Raw genomic sequence first — 15425 nt, 5'->3', positions numbered from 1 at the left:
AAACAAGACAAAAAAGTAAAATTAAAAAAAAGGAATCAAGTTTCCATTTCTAGACCGTACAAATTTAATTCAGAACTGCAGATTTAGCAGCACCAGGTCCAACAATTTTTTGTCTGCTACAAAAACAAGTACAAAACAAAATGTTATTTATCTCAGTTTTCTTTCACAAAAAACGTGTGATCACGCTAACTGTTTCCACAATTCTGTGACCAGGAGTATTCTTTTTTTTAAATAAAACCATGCTTTTTTTCCCCAACGTTTAATAGAAAACCAACATTAATATTTCAGAACGAACTTTTTAAACAGTGAACTCAACAGTCTATTCCAAACTAACAATGTTCATCTCCACACACACACACACACACATACACACACGCACAACGCAACACTTCTTCCTGTGTTGCGTTTCCACTTCCTGTGCTGTTGAACTGGTTTCAATCCAGCAATTCGCGTTGAATCCAACATATTGATTGTGTTCAGCGATCCATCCCGTCATCGTCAGTCTCACGGAGAGCTGATCGGGTCGGCGTGTCAGTAAGATGAGCTGTGATTGGCTCCCGTTTTGGACAGTTTATGACTCGTCAGGCTCATGGACGGGGTGGTGGAGTCACAGACCGACTGCTCCGGCTGCCGGACCGCCTCGTCCAGCTCGCTGATGAAATGTTTCAGGTCCTCCAGGCAGCGTTCCCGGATCTCCCCGAGGTTCTCCCTGAGAGGAACCTGCAGCTGCTTCTCCAGGTTGGGGTCTTTGGCTACCAGCATCTTGACCACCATCCCGAACGTCTCACAGTCCTGACGGTAGACCTGAGAGTGGACAGGAAGAGGACTCAATGTTTCCTTCAACACAATTCAGATTCATTATATAGATGAAGACTGAAGTGAAGCCTCCACAGCCGCGTGTCAAACCCATTGAGGGTGAAGCTCTTTAAACGACATGAGGTTGCTTCCTTCCTGCTCTACCTATCACATACGTGTAAATATCCCGGCATCATTGACCCAGAGCTGATCATTCTGGTGTTAACACACAAAAAATAAACACTTCTCCTCTCAAGTTTAATAAGGGCCCTTTATGTAGGAGAGAGCAGCCAAAGAGGCAATAAAACCGCATTTTAGAGGTGGCTAAGGGGCTTAAAACAGGTGTTAGAGGGACAATGAGGAAGAGGGATCGGTATCTTGTTTGGGAGTTGCCATTTCACGCCGAGCCTCGAATGTCTCATAAAACAATGTAAAGGGAGCCCGATGCTGCCACACACACACTCCGATTTGAAAAATGTCAACGTACAGATCCGTTTTCCAGCACATGAGACCTCCACATAAAAGAAAGATATCAGTTACCTGAGCTGAGAGTAATCCTTTAAAACTTATATCGGGTTTCATTTACTCAAAAAAAGCTCAAAACGTGGCGGAGATGAAACGAGCAAACCAATCATCGCAAGTCCGATTAGACATTTTTATTGCAGAAGGGAATTTATTTTAAAATAGAAAAAATGTTTCTCGAATTTTGAAGGCTGAATTCATTTAAATCTACCAAAGTAAAAATAAGACGAATCCTTAAGAGTTTAAAGAACACGCCTCTTCTGCTGGGCGCTTCCCCACATTCATCCTGAACAATAAACCATCAAGTGGAAGATGTTACATACCAAATCTGAACACTGCACAGACAACTCGTTGTACTGTGCTGAATTTAGCAACACATTGTCCTTTTAATCTATTTTTTAAGTCTCACAGCTGATAACTGACGGCATTGAATTTATTCACCAATTTCTCTCAGGAAGTATCCAATCAGACAAGCTGATAATAACTTCACTGGATACCGGAGAAAGTTTTTCTTCGTTTACAATGTGCTGAAAATGTACTTCCTGTATTCAAAAAGGCACTTCCTGAGATCCCTCCCCTTGTTATCCAATCAGGAAGGAAAGGACCCGTTCTCGAGTACGAGGTGGGGTCCATCCAGAAATGATCTCCAGCTTCTGAAAAATTCCTTAAACTTTTATTTTCTATAGCCGGTTGAAACAGGATGAGGAGCACGTGTGTGTGAGCCCGACTGGATGTTGAGTCTAGATCGGCCATTTTTCAACTGGAAGAGTTTGGCTGTCAGTCTTGTGGCCTAATTTATCTCGATTTCCCCCAACAAATGAAATAAATATCCCTTTGTATCACAAACTAGACTGTTACGAGGAAAACTTCTAGCATTTATTGCCTCTCATGCCTTGTCACTCAGACTAACCAGTTGGTCTGTCTTGCAGCCAAAGTCAACTCCGACGAAGAGAAAGGGGTTCGGGTTGAATTTCAAGCCGACCAATTTCACTTAGCAACACAAACACGGGCCGAGGCGCTGGTAAAACGCTGCCCAGCGCCGCGTCTGGCCGGTGATGGAGAGGTGTGACAGTCGGCGAGCTTTTGAAGGTCGCTTCTGGACGTGGGTGCGTTTAGAAAGAGATGGCTAGACCAGATTCGGAGAGAGGGAGCGGCGATCCAAAACATCTGGCCGACACTCGTCAAGCGACAAACGAAAGCGCCGCCGCCGCGCGAGACAACGATGCTGTTGTTTCAAACCGAGGATTCTTACTTGAGAGCGTTTTTACTGGGAGTTCTGGGGATGATGGGGGAGAAATGAATACCGGGGAGGGAGCACTTATACATTTTTCCACTTGCAATTTTTTTGGCAGGTGACCCAGCCGTCATGTGAAAGCAATTCTCTCTTGTTTTCGTGAGTGTTTACAACGGTTTTAGAGGGTTAAAGCGTTTTAGCCAACAAGCGGAAAGACAAACTTGAGATCTTTTCTTTTCACTCACAAAAAGAACGAGTTAAAAAAGATCGGTTTTGATTTCCTGCTTCTATTTCCGGGCCAAGCTGTGTGAGAGAGATGGCCAATGGCTATTCTTCACGTGGGTAACTATTTTCCAAAAGAATGCATGAAATTAAACAAACAAAAGGACTGAAGCTCACACAACATGAGGAGACACAGATGAGGAAGGGGGACGACGACTATAAAACAGGTCAGAAGCTGCAGCGTCAGCAGCAGTGTTATAACGGCCTATAGGCTCTGTGGCGCAGCTATATGCGAATGCAGTGTGTGTGTGTGTGTGTGTGTGTGTGTGCTCCAGGGCAGAGCTGGCTGGGGTTTAATGGTCCCAGTAAAGCAGTGGTGGTGCTTACTGGTGCAGGAATGGCCTTCATTAGATAACCGAGTGGAGCTGAGCCTTGAGCCCTGGGGGAGATTTCAGCTCTGTTAAGTCGGTCAGACCTCCCAATTTATTGTTTTTGGGGCAAACTAATACCATGTCTTAGCTTTAGTTGTGTTTCTGCTTTCGTTAGTGCATTTCTGTGTCCATTATACCAGTATTTCCATTATGCAGGTCTAATATGTGTGTGTGTGCATTCAGAAGATGACTCACTGAGGAGTTGTGACGTTTGAGCGTTGTGGAGTATTAAACCGGCGTTGGGTTTAATGAGCAGTTGCTGCCGTTCTGCCTGTCACAGTCGGAGACTAACAAGAGCCCCAAAGGAGAAGCTGATAAACCTGGCAGACGGATCCTTCAGCAGATAATCACCCATCACTTAAACATCGCCCTGTAACTGATATCCGACTGGGCATTTGGTGAATTTTGATAAGTCACCACCACCACTAGGCCCGCTGGACAGGAAAGTTAATTTCCTGTCTTGTTGGGAACATAGAAAGTTTTTTTTTTTTTCATGACGTATGTCCAGAGAAATATCCCAAGTGTGAATTGGACTAGAATGTCGTTATATGTGATGTATAGAAGGGTTACAACACATGTAAGCTGACATTTATAGAAAAGTTGCACCAATTCTGACGTGTAACGAGGATTGTGACGAAAAAAAGACGAATTTATGATCTATTTTTAATTGCTGCACGAATGCCACTAAATAATTATAGATCAAGTGTTTAGTATAAAAGCATGTGATGTCATCAATCTAAAAATACATTATGTTGGCTGGGGTTCAAACATACAGTACGCTGCATGTGAGAAATGATAGTTCTGTAGATGAAACTTGTCGCCTGAAGCAGAGATTATAAATCACAGTGAGCTCAAGGGTTAGAATGAGAACTCTCATTTTGCTGACTGGTTTTTTAACTCCCTTAATTTAAAAAAAAGGTCAGCAAAATGTGAAAATAATTATGTCAGAGCTGGAACGGGTTGCACGGGTACCTTCTCTATCTCCTGAGCCTTGGTGGCGATGGCGTAGGCTCGCCTTTCCTGAAAGTTGTCTGCAGTTGATTTCTGGCTCTCCTCCACGACCGGAGCCACCGCCGGGTCCTCTTTGTCCCCCTCGGCAGGATGGCTCTCCTCCTAAAATGTAGAAAGGAAACAGGGGTGAGGATTTACTCTGAGGAGAACTTGAAAAAAATACAACAATGGGCGGGATAACATTTAAAAATCAAGCTGAGGTAGCAACACTAAAAAGGTGCAAATATCTGTAAAAGGGTAGCACTAGTGCTGTGAAATGAACCAATCAATTCATATTTAATCCTAACAATGCTCTCAATGTGACTTATGGAAATTTAAATTTCAGCAGTTTTATATCTAACAGGGAAATCGGGCCACGCTAGCCATGAAGAGCATCTAATGGTTACACTGGAAACTCCGATACCCATATGTCCAACACCGAAAGCCAAAAAAAAAAAAAAAAGGGAGAAATGAGTCCAAGTTGGACCACGACTCAATTTCTTTCGCTCATTTCCTGCTGCTATTAGAGTTTGAAGGCGAGGGGAGCAGAACCTGCCCAGCCATGACTAAAATCCAGGCGTACATTAAGGGAGACAGACCGGGGGACCAAGTCATGCCAAATCTCTACATGACGGAGGAAAAGCAATTACGGGAGATAGCATCGCGACGCTGAGTGTGGTCTGAAATAAAAAGAAAAAAAACAGCACAACCCATAAAGCATCGTCCAATTATTCCTGCTTCCAATCCCCCCTCGAAGCCACTCTTGGGTGAAGCGCGTACAGTTTTGTGTGTACAAAAGACCACATCTGTCGTCCAAGAGAACTTTTTTTTGTTGTTTTTTTTGTCTGAATCTTTCAATTCAGCTCACTGGGCTCAAACCAACTCGCAGACGATGTCACCAATGTCAATACCAAAAGCTTGGCAGAGACACTGTGTGCAGATTGGACCGAAATTAAATTTCATCTGCTGGGAGGTACAGGTAATCCCTTTTCATTATAATGCTAAAAATGAATGGAAGGTTATTGGAGCTTAAGTATTTTTCCACTCAGCTTTTTTTTTTTTTTCTGCTGAGGAAGAAAAAAACCTGCTTATCCTGGTGAACTGTGGCAGAAGTTAGAACCGCCGTCGCTCCATAATCACTTTAACAGTTGATCCGGTGGTGGATTTCTCTCGCTGCCGCTGATAAATTGGCAAATAAATCAGGACAAAGTGGTTCGATGAAATAAAAACACACACATGATTTAGCGTGTTAGCATACTTGTGTTTGGGAAAAGAAAAAGGTCTCAGCTGGTTAAAACAAGTGATTACCCACCCGCTTGTTTCTTTACCTTGTTTAGACCACCAGCTTCTTATGCGGTTGGTAAAATGTTGAGCTGAATTTGACAGGAATTTCGTATTTGTGTGAGGATAAACCATCCTGGTATTTTTTTTCCACACACACACACACACAAACACAGGGGGGGGGGTGCTCTCCCACCCACCAGGCCACCATACCTGGAGCCACACTTTTTAGCTTCTCTTTTTTGGTCTCTTCGGTCTGGGATGGCTCCAGAAAGGCTGTGTGTGTGTGTGTGTGTGTGTGTGTGTGTGTGTGTGTGTGTGTGTGTGTGTGTGTGTGTGTGTGTGTGTGTGTGTTTGTTGACTCCCCACAGCAGGCGGCCACTGGGGCCATAAGTGCAAGGTTTACTGGGGCACAGCACGGGCCTTTCATCTCGGTGAAGGTTACAGGTTTGTGCCCCCAGAACACAAAACAACAATGCACTGCAGGCCAGATCAAACACAGAAGGGGGACTTTTATCAGCGCGCCTGATTGGATGGATGGATGGATGGCGGCGACGGTGGGTGGTTCTTGCAAAACTGTAAGAATGTTTTTCAAATGGCAATTTTGGGGCAAACAAGGTCGTGTTGGTGGTCACAAAGACATTAAAGGTCATGGGATTTTTAACAAAAACAAACTTATGCTCATGGAAATTGTTTAGTTAAAAGAAACCCCACATCATCGACATAGAACTAGTTTCATTTTCAGATGATTATTTTCATTTTATTTACACTGATTTTCTCAATTAGATAGATTTTAATCTCACTTAAAATCAAAAGTGAATAATTCAAGAAAACAAATTCCTCTAGAATTAAGAGTTGCTGCAGAATTTACTGCTAATTTGCTAAGCTACTTGGTGTTAGCGGCAGCTGACCAGGTTTTGTCTCCATTATGACGGGACTGAGCTAAAATCTCCCGATTATAAGGACTGATTTTCATTAACATCTGAACACTCACATGTCATCAGCATAGGAAATCCATTCTATGCAGCATAAGATGCACCGGACTGACCCCTACTTTGCACCATCAGTTTCTCACAGTCCCAACACGAGCGACCCGGCAACATCTGCTCCACGCTCTCTGCTAGCAACAGTCACTCACGCACTTGAGCAGAAAAAAGGAAACGATTGTTCGCTGTGAACAGTCTAAACACACCCTGCCGAGCTCCGCCGGGACTTCTCTGGGCTTTTGCGGCTCAGATCCTGTGATAAAAGCTACCAAATCGGGCTACTGAATTAGCCTCTTCACTTCTGGGTGGCCACAGCCAGACTCATTGCGCCTAATCACGTGTGATTGTATTTACACTCCTCTGCATAGCTGGGAATAAATGATATCATCAAAACAACATATTATTTGCAAAACATGGAGGGAAGATCTGGATTCTTACTCAAAACAGTTTAAGTATTTTCCTTTTTTTTGTCTCCAAGGGAGGATGACTTGTTCTTTCGGCGACACTTGAGCCTTCTTCCCCCTACACCATTACGAGTTCTTGTGACTGAAGTCTGCTTACAACACAAGTAAACAAAGCGCAGGCCTGATGGCTTTATGCTCTGTGTGAGAGCCACTTTAAAACCCATTAACATACTTCAATGGGTCTAAACACTTATTAGAAGGATGGAATTTAAAAAGTTCCAGATGCATCCTGCTGTATGGTGACAAAGTCCACAATACCTGATAAATAGAAGGGTCCAAAGACAAGAAAGATATTGTGAAGAAGCAAAAGGCTTGTGCTTGAAGCCATTTTTTTTTCTCGTTGCGCTCACCTTGTTTGAAGTGGCGCTGTGCGGGGAGCCTTCTCTTGACAGGCCGGGAATTTTGTCTGAAGAAATAAAGAAGAACAGGCAAACGTCAGTTTGACGCGGAGAGACACGAGCGAGGTGCAAAAAACAACACGAGTTGGACAAAGACAACATAACTAGACAAAGGAAAAGAACGGCAGGAAGCGAAACAAAAAATTAAAAAAAGGTTGGAAAATTAGTATGTTTGGAAAGTGAGTGAGGGTATGCTTATGTTAGGGCTCTGTCAGGGTGGGGACATTTGGTTTCTGGCGAGTTACCCATGCTAGAACTTCTGGATAAACCAAAAACGAACATGTTCCTCTCTCCAAAACCTCCACCCTTTATTTTCCATTTGCTCTGCTACTCATCTTCCCTGAGATACTTCGCTTCGCAGGCGTCTGACTGGACAAGCATGAACCTCGAGGACTTCTCCATGAAACAAAAACACTCCGATGTGGAAGCTTTGGCTTCAGGAATATCCATCAGACATCCTAACCCCCCCCCCCACCTTGTCCTTCCACACACACACGACCTGGTGGCATCTTTATGAGGCCTGACAAAGTGGCAGACAGAGCGGGGAGGAAGGCCGGCTGCTGGACGCATTGGAAACGCTTTCCGTCTCTCTCTTGGGTTACCCCGGGCTGGGAATAGGTTACGTTTAACGATTGTAACCTTTGCGCGTTTCCGAAACAAATCCTCCGTGTTTCGTCTCGCCTCGCTTTTGTTAATTTGCGATGGAAATAAAAACGCTGAGTGAAACGGTACAGAGCCTACACCGAAAGAACAACGTTTGAATAATCTAATATTCCTCAGAAACCTCGTCCACAACAACTCCACTGGACTTCACTTACCTGTCATCTTGATCTGAGAATAAGTGTCTTCGTACCCTGCAGGAAGACCAAACCGCAGCGTCACTGACCGTTCACAAGATAAACAGGCCTTCTTATCTCACAGTCATCTAGCAAAAAGCACACCGACTCCCCTGATGCTTCTCTGAAACATGATCAAGGATGTTATTCTCTGCTTTTGAGCAGTTTACCATCATGCATTTAACATGTTTTGCCAAAATAAATGAGCAAACGTCTAGCTGTATCAGCACGATTTATGCCTTTCCGGAGGTCCACAAGGCTGAGTCGACTAAAGCGCTGATAAAAATGGAGAGATGGGGAACACTGAAGATTTTAGTAGACCTAAACAAGATGTTGAGACGCCGAGGAAGTTGGGATCTAAGGACATGCAGTAAACAAGGAGATACATCAGCACTTTTCTTTTTCTACAGTAGGTTTGATTCAAGATTCTTTACAAAGACGTGAGTTTTGTAAACTGGTAGAGTCTCCAGTGACAAGCGTTAAAGTTGTTAGCTTTAAGATTTAGCCACATGTCCAAAAAGTTGTGTTTGTTCAAAGTTGATGCATCAAATTAATCCAGAGTAAATGGAAAAAACTGAATGAAAATCTTGAATAGAACAGTGAAGTGCTAACGTACCTCCACCACAGGAGGAGAAATGGTTTGCATCAAAAACAACTCATTACTAAGTCACAACTAGGCACCAACTAAGAGATGAAAGCCGGGAATCTTCTCACGTCGGACCTGGGTCACAGTTTGACTTGGGTTTTAATTTCATTTCCAATCGGACTCTGTAGGTTTCACTTTGTGTGTTTCTTGACATTTGCTTGAATTCTTCAGCAGATCCCGAATTTAAAAATGCGTGAAGATCGACCACAAGTCGGCTCGCTGCCACCCAAGTCCGAGCTCCTTCTACCACGGGACTCAATGTACAGACCCAAAGTGTCATGTCCACTCTGTTGAGGAAAGAGCGCCCCCCAGAGGTGTTCAGCAACACCTGCATGACCCTCTGGACCGTCTACACCTGGAAATCCAGTCAGCCACATTATCAGTCATAAGGCAGTCAAGTAACAGAGGAAAATAAAATGAATTAAAAATTTTAGAGGCGACCATCCAGAACTTCAACCTCATTCTAAAATAAATAAGTCATGTCTAATAAAACAGACAGATGCTGTAAATATTCTGCTTCCAGTTGTAATAAAACACTTTTGGGAAGCCTTCCAATCTGACTATTAATTATCTTTTCCTAGTATTAGGTCTCTCTTCTGCCGAGATAGAAAGATATTTTTTTATTTAAAGAATTTGTCGCTGCATCGGAGGGAAAAGTAACTAGCTTCTACGTACTCTTGCCTTGCTGTGAGGTGAAGGGCAGATTCTTAGTTCTGTCCGGCGAGTAGCCTCTACTGCTGACGCTGGAGCCTGAGCGACTGTGTGGGGAACGGGCCACATCGCGGCGAACGGGCGAGCGTTCTCTGTGAGGGGGGAATGGGGCGGCCTTTCTCCTGTAGTGATCTCTGTCCTCCCTGGACAAACACAGGAACAAAGCAATCAAAATATCTGGTTTGATTGCCTTGTGGAAACAGTCATTCACTCGTACCCTCGGTCCAGATTGAGGATGGCTTGGACTAGTGTGTCTTCCCCGCTCTCTGGCAGGGATCTGGGTGCTGGGTAGATGCCCTGGCTTCGCACGCTATGAGGAGGCGGCGCCCGGGCACTGAGGGAGTGAAAAGCACACAAATCTGTGGTTAACCACAGATAAACAAAAAAAAAAAACAGCACAGCACTTGATATGCAGGAAATGAACCATTCACTGTTTAGTTTATTTTACTCGTACACAAATCTCGCAAAGATAAAATGAACATCTGTGGATGATGTACAACATTTCTTTATCTATGGTTGGATATTTTAAAACCACTTCTATGCAGCTCTTTTCATCACCAGTAACCAGTATCTAATCTTCCTCAATGCCGCTCAACTGGTTCAGAACACAAGATTTTTTTTTTACCGAAACACAACTTTATGACAAAGTCAAGCATTTTACCCAAACTCGATAGGACGTCCCGTGTGCTGGTCATCTCTGGGTACTCTATAAGGATAGTCCTCCTACAAAGCAAAGAAAAAGTATCAGAAAAAGAAAGCTGCATATGAGTGTGTATGACTAACATTGTGACAAACACACACACACACAACACAGACATACACTCTGGAATGTAGCATCTCTGAAGTTGCAGATGCACATATACCGTTACTGTAAAACTGCCTGAACAAATGGAATTCACCCGTCTTGATGGTGGAGGAGCTCTGCGGTCAGCAGGGAAGTGAAGGTTGTCACCATGGTAACCCCTCTGATCGTCATGGTAATTTCGCGGACCTCCTCCGTTGGGGAAAAAGCGCGGACCCCCTTCATAACCACCGCGGTTATAGTCGTCCTCCGGCCTGCCAAAGGGGCCCCTTCTCTCCACCGCGCCTCCTCCCCGTGGGTACGGCCCCTAACAGGATGGGCATAATTCTTTATTACATTTTCATTACAACTATATACAACCTATCCACTTGCAGATCAAATATTTTACTCACCATATGATGCTATTTCATTGACTTATAAGAAAAATATCCCCCAACTTTATATTAATATGCAGAATTTTGAACGGGATGCAAGAAGCCCAAAATGCTAAACAGAAGGAAATTAACTGAAAAATTAATTTAAACACACTCACCGTCCTCTCTGTTAAGAAGCGTTCCTCATATATCTCTCGTACGCTCCTGTCTCTCCTGTAAGTCACTGCAAAGGGCAAAGAGTCAGCGTTACTACATGCACAGGATATGTAATCTTGCGTGGAAATGGAAGCATTGTCACTCAAAGTAGAGTTCAGTTGACATCACAGACCAGCAATATTCAAGGAACGCTTTTTAAACACATAATATTGCATAACACAAAATTATTAGAGCCTTGGTTGACTGTTGGAAATGTTTTCCTGTTCCATCTTGTCAAACTGTTCTGCTTTAACCTCAGACTGGTGTAGAATGCGGCACCAAGAATACACAGTATTTCAATATTAATATTAAATGCTGTTAATATTTTCCCAATGCTTAAGTTCCATCTGAGATACATCTTCAGGGAGGAGCAGAAGTAATAGTTGTGGGGTAAATAAAGCAGTGATAAATAATTGATCACTAACTTACTCTCGGATTAAAGGACCTCAATGAATTTCGGTGATGGGATGACAATGAGCTCTGCAGCACAACCTGGAAAAACAGTAAAAGCAGATTTAAGACACTTTGAACACGTTTCAAAACTGCTGTTTCGATGTTTTTATAATAAAGCACATAAAGAAAAATCTAAAATTATTTAAGTAACGCGCCACAAAATAAAGCTTGTTTGTCTGTGATGTAACAAAGCAAGTACTATGACCAGGAGCTCTGATCCATCAGTGTAGCCGGCTCTCTCTACAGAAACACTGATCAGCCGTGTTCAATACAATCAATCAATCAAGTTTTAGTGAATAATAGTCGATTGGTGGTAATCAAGGTACGTTAAATTACTGGACTCCATGACTACAGGACAATTGCATTGCTAGCTAGCTAATCTACGAGCTACAAATGTGCTATTTGTTTTAGGTGCTAGCTTACCAACCTGAACTGATACAGCCGAAATGTACAGCAAATGTTGATTTCGCATAAACATACAAGCGTTGATATCCCAAAGTAGATCTAATATACTCAGAGGAAATTATAAAACAATCGAAACTGCCTTCACCGCTTAGCTAACCCAATTTAGCCATGTACCACGGCTTTTTTATTGGACGAGGGATCTGATGACATCATCACCATGCGCCGCTCCGCCGTCCCATTTGTTTTTGTTTGCTGAAGGTTAGCCGCTCGAAAAAGCACTCGATTCTATGCATTTTTTTATACACATTATTATCTGCGCAGACTGTGTGTTTAGGTTATTTAGTTAAAGTAATGTTAGAAATTTTTAAAAAACGTTTACAGTTGCATTAAATCGTCCATTCTGAAGGATTCGTCAAGCTAGGGATGTAGCTGTGCGTTTTAAGTCGAAAGTCTAAGTCTTTTTCAATATGAGCGGAGGGTTAGCACCGAGCAAAAGCACCGTGTATGTGTCCAACCTGCCCTTCTCTCTCACCAACAATGACCTACATAAGGTAAGTTAGTCCCAGTAATTGTTTATCAAAGTTTTATTGGTAATTTGAAAAGGATATTGTTCGTCAAAACTTCCTCCATCGCTCCTTAACAACAGCAACTACAGTGAAACTCCTCTTTGTGTCATTTCCAGCTGTTCACCAAGTATGGAAAAGTTGTCAAGTAAGTAACGGGTCTTTCATAATTTGTTATGTTTATAGAGTAATGTACTAAAACAACCTAAGAAATCTAGTAAAACAGACCCCACAAAAACGATTCCAAGGATCTGAATATCGTGTGAATGTAAAAGCATCTTCTCTAACTTGTGATTAATGATTCAAATGTTTCAGGGTTACAATTGTGAAGGACAAAGATACCCGCCAGAGTAAAGGCGTGGCGTTTGTTCTCTTTCTGGACAGAGAATCGGCTCATAACTGTGTCAGAGCCGTGAACAACAAACAGGTGAGTCTGTTTCACATGAACACCAGTGCTTCTCATACTACATGTCATTGAGGATATGTTTGTCTGTAATGGATAATGACTGGAGCCCTGCGACGAGCTGGCGTCTCATCCAGGGTTTACCCTGCCTTTTGCCCATAGCCAGCTGGGATATGCTTCAGCAGGATCACGACCTGCAAGTCAGATAACTAGCTATAGACAAGATGTTTGCGATTGTCACGTTTAAAGGGAACTGAATGGATTATGAATGCAGAGTTTCACTTTTTTGTCTTGCAGTTGTTTGGGAGAACGGTGAAGGCGAGCATCGCCATAGACAATGGACGAGCAACCGAGTTCATAAGGAGACGGAACTACACAGACAAATCTAAATGTTATGAATGCGGGGTCAGTGCATATTTTTAGATTTTGTTGAAGTTGTCAAATTTAATATTAAATTATAAAGTTTGATTTACATCTTTTTCTGTGCTTTTAATGCCTTCTTGTAACAGGATACGGGCCATCTGAGCTATGCGTGCCCCAAAAACATTCTTGGAGAAAGGGATCCTCCAAAGAAGAAAGAAAAGAAAAAGAAGAAAAAGGCTCAACAGCCTGAACACGTGTAAGTATTTCATATTTGATATTGTGAGATATGTAGTTGCATACTTTTTAAAAATTTATAACTCATACATCTTGTATAGTGAAGAAGAAGAGGAAAGTGAAGAAGAAGGAGAAGACCCAACTTTAGATAGTCTGAGCCAAGCTATTGCTTTTCAGGTAAGTTTGATAATATAGAAAAATGAATAATCATTTAATTAAATTTTTTTCAGGTAAGTTTGATAATATAGAAAAATGAATAATCATTTAATTAAATTTTTTTATTAAATTAAATGATTACCAAAATGATTGTGATCTGTCTACTGTGTGTGTTCCCATGATATCCCTTTAGTTTGAATCCCAGATTCTAGACGTCTCACAGGCTTATAGGACCTGTATCATGATTTCTTAAGGTTCTCTGAACCGTCATAAAGCTCTCGGGGGGGGGGGGGGGGGTGACACCTAGACACATTTTATTATTTTTCCTCTGGACACTCACAAAAACAGCACTTGAGTCAGTTACTTGAAAGACCCCAAATGTCTGAAGTCGATCGGGGTCTTCTGTCCAATAAGAGAATCCTGAGATGACGATCGGTACACAGAGTAGTCGGTCCTCATGTCCAAGGAACTGGGTAAGAGGTAGACCACCTTTGATGGTTCTGGATGATCAGTTACCGGTCCGACGGTCAGTCTGGGATCTCACTTCTGACACTAAGTTGTGTCAGGCAAATTTCTATAATGAACATCACAAGGAACTGTCTTTGAATTTTTTATTTCACTTCGCTGCAGCAGAGAATAATGATTGGAGTAAGAAGTAAAAATCAACTTGTAGTTGGGTTACAAGTCTCACTAAAGTACAAACAAGGAGCACGTCGTGTAACAAGTGAACAGAGTACGATTCATGTAATAGATAATATTTTGCTGTCAGATATTATGGCGGTAAAAGCACAGAAGAAAACTCATAGGCTCAAACCTTGAAAACCAGTTCTGAGCAGTTTAGGTGAGATGAAAACACACAAAGTTGTATTTTTTCATTACAATGCAAACCGCTATATATGCTGAGACTCAGGTTATTTTGGAAGTATTAATCTTATTACCTTCTGCTACCATCACACTGCTTTTGTTTGTCCCTGCAGCAGGCCCACATGGAGGCAGAGGAACACAAGAGGTCTCAAGAGGACGCCATGCGTGCCTCAACATCCTCAGACTCCAAGAAGCCCAGAATCAAAAAGAGTGCATACTTTAGTGATGAGGAAGAACTCAGTGATTAATGCGCAATTTAAACAATGCAAAAAAGTCTTTGGTCAAGAAATGTTTTATTTTCTATTGGTTGTATCATACTGTTGTGGCAATATTTTAAGCATTTTTTTGATTTACCTTTCAGTTTCCTTATTGTACATAGAAATATGACATTTTCAGATTTCTAAAAATGCCCTTGTTAAGTTAATTTCATTAGGTATGTAAGATGTTGTTTATGCCGCTCAATAAAATATTTTTTGTACATGAGAAACTTGCTTCTTCAATTATTAACTGAATCAGATAGTATGATACATATTCTGAAAGTGCAGTAGTTGGATTATGTCTGTATATTATTTTGTATGCAAAATATGCTGCAATTTATTTGTGCTTTATCATTAAAACCATTCGCAAAGAATGATTTTATTATGACTATTTGAATAAACGACGCTGGGTCACTTCAGGGACCCGGATAGAGGATGTAAATAGTAATTATGCAGCATTTGTGGTTTCCCTGTGCAGTAAAATCTTCTCGTAGAGCGGGGATGGGGATTCCAGTTGGTTGTCCTTGATAGAAGGCTTTGGAATAACCCCAGCCGGTCACGATGTGGACTGCTTTGCAATGTGGGCTTTGGTGCTGGTTGCGTCAGCACGCACATAAAGCGAGGGGTTCCCTGATGTATTCTGCACCTGTTACGATCTGCTGCGGCATTTCTGCAGTCCACGACTCAGACGTAGAGATGAAAGGATATAAATGGATTCCCAGTACAGTGAGCTGATGTGAGCGGTAGCCGTATTAACACATCATTAGACGAAAGATTACCTTCCAAGGGATTTTGCTGCATTCATGTGCTGTCGGATAAAGATGGATTCTCCTCCATGAG

General features: G+C 42.3%; 2 protein-coding genes across 9 annotated transcripts; one reads left to right on the top strand and one right to left on the bottom strand.

Moving 5' to 3' along the window:
- Positions 1–49: 49 nt before the first annotated feature.
- On the bottom strand, positions 50–11925 carry pphln1 (periphilin 1). Of its 8 annotated transcripts, none has more exons than XM_068307294.1 (12): positions 11768–11925; positions 11317–11379; positions 10851–10915; positions 10416–10625; positions 10178–10239; positions 9734–9850; positions 9481–9659; positions 9074–9160; positions 8142–8177; positions 7276–7331; positions 4177–4317; positions 50–804 (listed from the first exon to the last, which is right to left on the bottom strand). In XM_068307294.1, coding segments are annotated over exons 2-12 (1227 nt in total). In that variant the 5' UTR covers positions 11318–11379; positions 11768–11925; the 3' UTR covers positions 50–531. The 8 variants fall into 8 exon arrangements, with proteins under 8 accessions (XP_068163395.1, XP_068163396.1, XP_068163397.1 ...); XM_068307295.1 differs by having other exon boundaries at positions 9487–9659; XM_068307296.1 differs by lacking the exon at positions 8142–8177.
- Positions 11926–11964: 39 nt separating this feature from the next.
- zcrb1 (zinc finger CCHC-type and RNA binding motif 1) lies at positions 11965–14784 on the top strand. Its single transcript, XM_068307302.1, has 7 exons — positions 11965–12296; positions 12428–12456; positions 12624–12735; positions 13009–13116; positions 13221–13330; positions 13410–13485; positions 14442–14784. Exons 1-7 carry the CDS (start codon positions 12213–12215, stop codon positions 14574–14576), a joined length of 654 nt encoding a protein of 217 aa, XP_068163403.1. The 5' UTR covers positions 11965–12212; the 3' UTR covers positions 14577–14784.
- The last annotated feature ends 641 nt before the right edge of the window (positions 14785–15425 follow it).

This window comes from Antennarius striatus, chromosome 22 (genome assembly GCF_040054535.1).
Source record: "Antennarius striatus isolate MH-2024 chromosome 22, ASM4005453v1, whole genome shotgun sequence".
In the NCBI taxonomy this organism is placed as follows: Eukaryota; Metazoa; Chordata; class Actinopteri; order Lophiiformes; family Antennariidae; genus Antennarius; species Antennarius striatus.
The sequence above is the reverse complement of the archived record's forward strand: the minus strand, read 5'-3'. Positions and strand labels throughout refer to the sequence as shown.

Bases quoted from the DNA above. Each gene is read 5' to 3' on its own strand.
- zcrb1 (XM_068307302.1), top strand. From the start codon at position 12,213: ATGAGCGGAGGGTTAGCACCGAGCAAAAGCACCGTGTATGTGTCCAAC. The intron at 12,297-12,427 runs GTAAGTTAGTCC...TGTCATTTCCAG, and splicing joins CCAACAATGACCTACATAAG to CTGTTCACCAAGTATGGAAA. The intron at 13,486-14,441 runs GTAAGTTTGATA...TTGTCCCTGCAG, and splicing joins GCCAAGCTATTGCTTTTCAG to CAGGCCCACATGGAGGCAGA.
- pphln1 (XM_068307294.1), bottom strand. The intron at 10,240-10,415 runs GTGAATTCCATT...TTTGCTTTGTAG, and splicing joins CTCCTCCACCATCAAGACGG to GAGGACTATCCTTATAGAGT. The intron at 805-4,176 runs GTACCCGTGCAA...GTCCACTCTCAG, and splicing joins AGGCTCAGGAGATAGAGAAG to GTCTACCGTCAGGACTGTGA.